The sequence below is a fragment of the Ylistrum balloti genome, unplaced genomic scaffold, assembly GCF_031769215.1.
Source record: "Ylistrum balloti isolate Yb309-2 unplaced genomic scaffold, AGI_CSIRO_Ybal_v1 Utg369800, whole genome shotgun sequence".
Lineage (NCBI taxonomy): Eukaryota > Metazoa > Mollusca > Bivalvia > Pectinida > Pectinidae > Ylistrum > Ylistrum balloti.
In genome coordinates this window covers 1633-8091 of record NW_026781978.1, presented here as the reverse complement: position 1 = coordinate 8091, position 6459 = coordinate 1633, and the positions used below count along the sequence as shown (strand labels likewise).

General features: G+C 35.4%; 1 protein-coding gene across 1 annotated transcript; it reads left to right on the top strand.

Annotated features, from left to right (window-relative positions):
* Positions 1 to 215: 215 nt before the first annotated feature.
* Positions 216 to 6134, top strand: LOC132544535 (probable methyltransferase-like protein 24). The gene is made up of 6 exons (XM_060208145.1): positions 216 to 407; positions 3432 to 3595; positions 4204 to 4332; positions 4861 to 4935; positions 5086 to 5230; positions 5838 to 6134. Exons 1-6 carry the CDS (start codon positions 216 to 218, stop codon positions 6132 to 6134), a joined length of 1002 nt encoding a protein of 333 aa, XP_060064128.1.
* The last annotated feature ends 325 nt before the right edge of the window (positions 6135 to 6459 follow it).

Genomic DNA, 6459 nt, shown 5'->3' with positions numbered 1-6459 from the left:
TTAGTAGAGGTTTGCCGTAACTTACTGTATGCAATAATTTAATTCGTTCAGATATTTACGCATAACACGTTTGTTTGAAATTATGCAATATTAAAATCTGATATGTGTTGATTTTGGGATAAGTGTATTATGGCATGAACATTTTTATTAATTAATTCCAGAGAACATTTCTTTCTGTCGTCTATCTATACATGTCATGTGTTTACCTTTTAGCTATGTCTAAGTCTGTCTTTACCTATCCAATACGGCAACGCTCGAAAATCACGTGGCTGTGGATGTTGATAGTGGTAGCTCTTGTGTTGCTGCTCCTTCGCCGCCAGCACCGTGTCGACCAGGATATTGCGGACAGTGAAGCACCTACTCCAACACCCTTCAACCGCACGTTGTGGGACGCTAAGTCCATCCCAGTAGGTACCGCATGAATAAAATTTTAAGTTCACAAATCATATTATTTTCAAATAAACCATATTTGCGGACAAATGCCGTTATTAACAGATATCAATTTGTTGATATAATACTTGACAGTATGTTCACTGGAATTTATTTGATTGCCAGCTCTATCATTAATAATCACATGTTCGATACTCGATTTCTAAACTTGCTCTAAAGTCGTGCTTCTATGGGTCAGGGAAATTCTTGGATGAAGGAAAGTCAGGTGATATATATAAGTAGCTTTTTGTCACTAACTACTGCGAATTTCTATATTTTCGCAGGGCTCAATTTTCGTGGTTTTCAAAATATATTATTTTGTGAACATTTGATTTGATGGATAAGAATCTCTATAAATGTAGTAATACTAAGCTTAACAGTTCATGGACACATGTACACTTGAATTCGTGGCCTTTAGTGGAATACATATCTATTGAATAATTAGACGTAATGCTGTTCATAACTTTTGCTACATACAGCCATTAGTCTGTAACATTTTATGTTAACATGCATTTCTGTAATCAGAATGGTTACTTAGCGTTGTAGCACGCCTTTGTCTTTGTACTTGCCTTTGTTAAAAAATTATCTGATACATGAAAATTATTAAATTTATTGATTTTATGGGGCTAGTGCACTTCGCCATCTGAATTTTGATATTTCTCTCGACCACTTTGAGTTTTCCTCTGTTGTCTCTTGTGCTTCGAATTTAGACCTTTGGCATCACTGATGAGTCCAAGAAGGCCGAAACAGTTTATGATGCCATTTAATTCATTGTTTGGTTCTCCTATGCCTAACTGATTATAATAAAAGATGTTATTTTTTTTTTCAAAACATTTTATTAATACAAAGTATTAATAGAATTAGACAGCAGGCTAGTGCCTATATAAGTCTTCTCCTGGGACAACACAGGTGGTCAATTACAGTTACACTGATCAGATTCAAACACACATACATACTCCCTCTCTTTCACACTCACAAACCTACATACTTACATGTACATGTATAGCATACAGTAACTTACAGTGGATACATACATACAAACACACATATAGACATACATATATACACACACCCTCACACGCACATACACACCCTCTCTCCCATACACACCCTCACACACACATACAGATAAATACACAGAGAAACCTTAGAAGGGGGATAACTCTTACTTAATTTGGTATATAATTCAAAATACAAAATAATCTGATCTGTAATATTTAGAAATATTTTAACTGAATTAATACACTTCCGGTACACTTGCTCCTCCATACTGACAGGAATATTGGGCCATGAGTGTCCATAGTAATAAAGTTGACCCTCATCCTATCTAATGGAGAAGCAAGTATACCTCAACGTGCATTACTGTAGAATAGAATTATTTTTTCAAAAATATAGAGGATTTTCTGCTTTAACATTAGAGAGTTATATCCCTATTTTAGGAATAAATGATAACTAGAATATCGAATTCTTCAATATCTAACCAAGTATACAAATTCATATTTTATAATTTTAAAAACTTTTATAATTTGCAAAATCTTTTTGTGCCAATAATATAGCTAATTACTGAGGCTAATATTGATTTATTAACATTAATACCACAATCTTGGCAGCCGTTAAGAATAAAATCTAATTCATAATGAGGATGATCATGTTAATATAGAGAATGATACAAATCTTGACGGTAAGTTACATATCTTGGACATTCAAAGAAATAATGTTGTACAGTTTCAAGTGGTGCACCACAAGCACATGAGGGGTATTCTATCAAGTGATTATTATGTAAATCAAAGTTGAGAGAGCTAGCTGAGTTCCTTAGCTGACAGAGGATAATATTGTATTTTCTTTGTCCATATTCTTTAAAAACAACACTAACATTAGCATTATTATTTACATATAGATTTCTATCAAGTAATTTCTTAAACTGGCCAATGGAGTGAATGTCAATCAAGGAGTCACCGATTTTATTGAATTCACAGATCATATCTGGGAAAAAACTATTGCAATAACTAACAGTGCGACAATATGGTTCATAAAAAATTCTATTATTTCTAAGTTGGTATCTTGATTCATTAGGATTGTTTAAATATGGTTGTATGATATCATATAAATAATCTGGTGATTCTTTGTTTAAAATCTTGTACATTAAAGTCATTTTATGTTTTTTTCTTCTGTCACCTAAAGAATCCCAGCCCAGTTCTGAATACAGTTTTTCACTGGATGTACCTCTGCGTAACCCAGTTATAATCCTTGCTGCCTCAAGATTAATTGATTCTAATAGGTTCTTGGCATATAAGATGTTATTCACTTGCGTGTTTTTGTACAATCTTTGCCATACCTGATTTTTGCAAGAAATTAGTATATGTCTGTCTAAATCAAATGCTGCTCTTCATATAAAATCGCTTATTGCTTAATGATCAGTATAGAAAAATCTAGAACTGTCTTTAAGGATGGCATTAGTTCACAGTCGGAACATTACAAAGGAAGTCTTTCGAAACTACTGTAAGTCATACACATCAAAGTGTTGACAATTTTCGATACTAAAAGGCTAAATGAACATGATATAGCTGTGTAGGTGCAGAACTGCTGGTACTCTTTTACAAGTTAAGAACATATACACATTTACCTTCTGTTATTTCTTTTGATCAGCTTTTATATTTTAACAAACATACATTTGTGTTGGACATGTTTGATGATCGTTAATATGCGTAGTTATAATCTTGTTCTCTTTTGGGATAGCGACATTACTCGCCTTGATTGCCCAAGATTCACATGGGGCTGGTTTTGAAACAGACGACGCTTACCATTCCGAAACACTCTCACCTTGTAATTTTTTTTCAGAAGTCTCCATATCAATCATTGTTTTGTTCATATATTGCCCCAGTTCCCTCGAAGTGTTGTTGAGATATATATTCTAGTTGACGGTTTTGTAATTACAGATGTGTCTAGTATGTGTGCTGTTCCGGTTTTTTATCATTATTATTTTTTTCATTTTGCGATCACAGAGAAAGTTTGTTTATCCCAAGTGTCCTGCTTCTACCTCTTCCAAACGCAATGTGGACATCACCACGAGCTTAAAGAAGACCCTGGACATACCCGATGGACCACCGCCGGGAAAGAAAGAACTGTGTAGCATGTCTTTCGAGGATCTGGAGCTCTATTACCATACGTAAGTCACCGAATGTTCGTCTGATCCGTCGTGATGCAGAGTTATATACTCTTGTGACAGTTTGTGTGAGAATTGTTTTCTTAACATTAAATCGTTATACTCTCACAAACTGATGGCATGACAATCAATACCAGTTCACAAGAGTATATAAATCTGCATTACGAAAAGACGTAATCAATCAGCTCATCGAATATAGCATAATCTATGTCCGCTTTTGTATTTCAAAGCAAATAGAATTCATTATATTTATCCGTTCGGTTATGTTTTGAACGTGTGTGTGTTTAATTTTTTATTTTATTTTTATCAATTACTGATTGAACCCGACTATTCAAAAGAGTTCGACCGAACTAAGCCGGGTTGACAAGACTTAATGTTTATTTTTTAAGGTTTTATTGCATGCAATATACAGTGTACCAACATTTCATCAGATCTCTTTCAATAATTACCATGGTTTTCATCCTAACGCTCTGAAGAAGATCAGGCCACCCCGACGTTTTCCGTCCCTCTTCCAAGAAATAATACACCACGGACGTCTTTTAAAATCTATTTTCTAGAATTTAATCACAAGTTTGTTTACTTTTACAATATCAACGCAATGGACTTCACAGGTATTTAAGTACGGTCCAGAGTCCTTGTAAACGTTCTGTGCGCATAGGTAACACTTTGGATGGAGGATGGGATGTTTGTGGTGAAGAGGCAAGACTAGAACGGAACTCATGCCTTGTTTACTCTTTTGGGTGAGTAAAGTCGTCAGCTGAAAATATCCAGCAACTCCATTTCGACATCAATTGGCAAGTTTTCTCGTCTGACAATATACTCTCTCTGGAAACTTTTGATTGTCACCGTAAACCATTCATGATATCTCGCTGGTAGTGGTCTAAATCTCATTATTTGTGATATGATTCCACTATAACGATCGCCATACTTCAGCAAACATCCTTAAATTGTAAAATATCAGATATAGAATGAGTTTAATGACAGAACAAGTAAGTACATGCTCATGGGCAAAACACCTTTAGAAAGCATATGTGGGGACAAGTATGTGCTGTTCCGTAATGCAGCCACCAGCTTTAACAAGGAGACAGTTCCCAAAATATAAAATCTCTAAATCGGTGAATATACACTCCTTCAGATCGTCAACTTATCTAGATCGACCCAATCCCTAACCCAGTCATAGGTTTACTACCTTATGCATCGGTGATTATGTCAATTTTATGTTCAATGCGTTGAAATGCCAAAAATTGTCGTGTACTTGTTCTTCACAGAATACAGTTCGATTTTTCGTTCGACGATGAAATAGCGTCTGTGTTCGGATGTGAGGTACACTCATTTGATCCAAGGTGAGTAACACTTTGTGTGATATTGACTCTATATTTCAACTTAATATGCTATGCAATTTCCATGGTATCTGTTTTTTTTTTCAATATTGATTTCGTGTCTCAATTTTTTGAATTGCAAAATTATCTTATAACCTTACTGGAGTTTCCCAGCATGCATCAAGAGGATCACAGGCGCAGTCAGTCAGTGTTTTTCCATGCCACTGGTATAGCGGATTACAGCGGCGTCAGTAACGATATGGCAGGCTGGAAAATGAGGACCTACCAAGCTATCCGAGAGGAGCTGCAACATGTTAGTGTAAGTAAAGAAACGGAGAACATCAGATAGTAACAACGACAACAAAGAGAGGCTGGCTGATAGCAAGGTGTAAAGAAATTGTCTGTTTTGGTCTATACTTTTTTATAGCAACTTAGTGTCACGAGGAGATGGCATTTATGATTGAGATCAGAAGGTGAGACTTTTGAATCTAGTCGTTTTGCATTGCTATTGTATTCAAATGCCACAATAGAACAGAGACGTGAGACAGTCAATCCGTGAAAAAGAACTACTTTATTCTTTATGTCTTTGATGAAGAAGAGTTACAATAACGAAAAACTAACAGGTTGTTAGACAGCTGAAAAATGTTTGATATCAAAATATATTAAAAGAGGGGTACGACGATAACAACGCTAAATAAGACGGGTTCAGGAGGTGGCCTGCGCTATATAAATCTCGGAAAACGGATATATATTTTATTGAAATAGTCACGAATGACTTAGAGTGATTTATCTATTAGTTTCCCGTATAAAACGACCTAATTTTTAGACCGAACATAACGAAAGTGACTGTTTAACGAGGTGAATTTGTTTTAGGAACAGCAGAACATGTTTTGACTGAACATTTTTCACGTTTGTTTTGATTACAGCGCACCCCTGACGTCATAAAAATGGACATAGAGGGCTGGGAATGGAATGCCTTACCCGATATGTTGAAGTCATCATATCTTTCCGGCGTCAAACAGCTTTTGGTGGAGTTTCATAGTAATACTGATAGTCACGTGAAAGAATATTGGGTCCATAAGCTCTCAATATTGCGTGACCTGTACTTTGAGGGATACCGCGTTTTCTGGGTCGGCCGGAACATGATGTGTACCTATACGTCACCAGTGCTTCATCGTTTATTGTATGGATGTTACGAAGTTTCCTTCGTTAGAGTTAATTAAACGAATTCTAAAGAATGGAATGATCAGGGTGCATTTTAAGAGAAATGTGAACTGCCCCGCGAGTAATTACAAATGGAGGTATGAATAGAGGATTTCCAACTGAAAGACAGTAGGATAGGAAAGCTTACAGAGAGGGGGTGTTATTTTCATAGAGACAAATTGTGTTTTATTTTCTTTTTTTGATATTCTATGTTTCAGGCATTGTAAATAATTATTTGGTGTTGGTGATGGAATTTATTTGGAAATGTTTCTATGTAACTAAGAACTTACATGCTTAGGTGACAAAAACAACCCAGGTAGTAAAATAAAAAATTATACACAACAT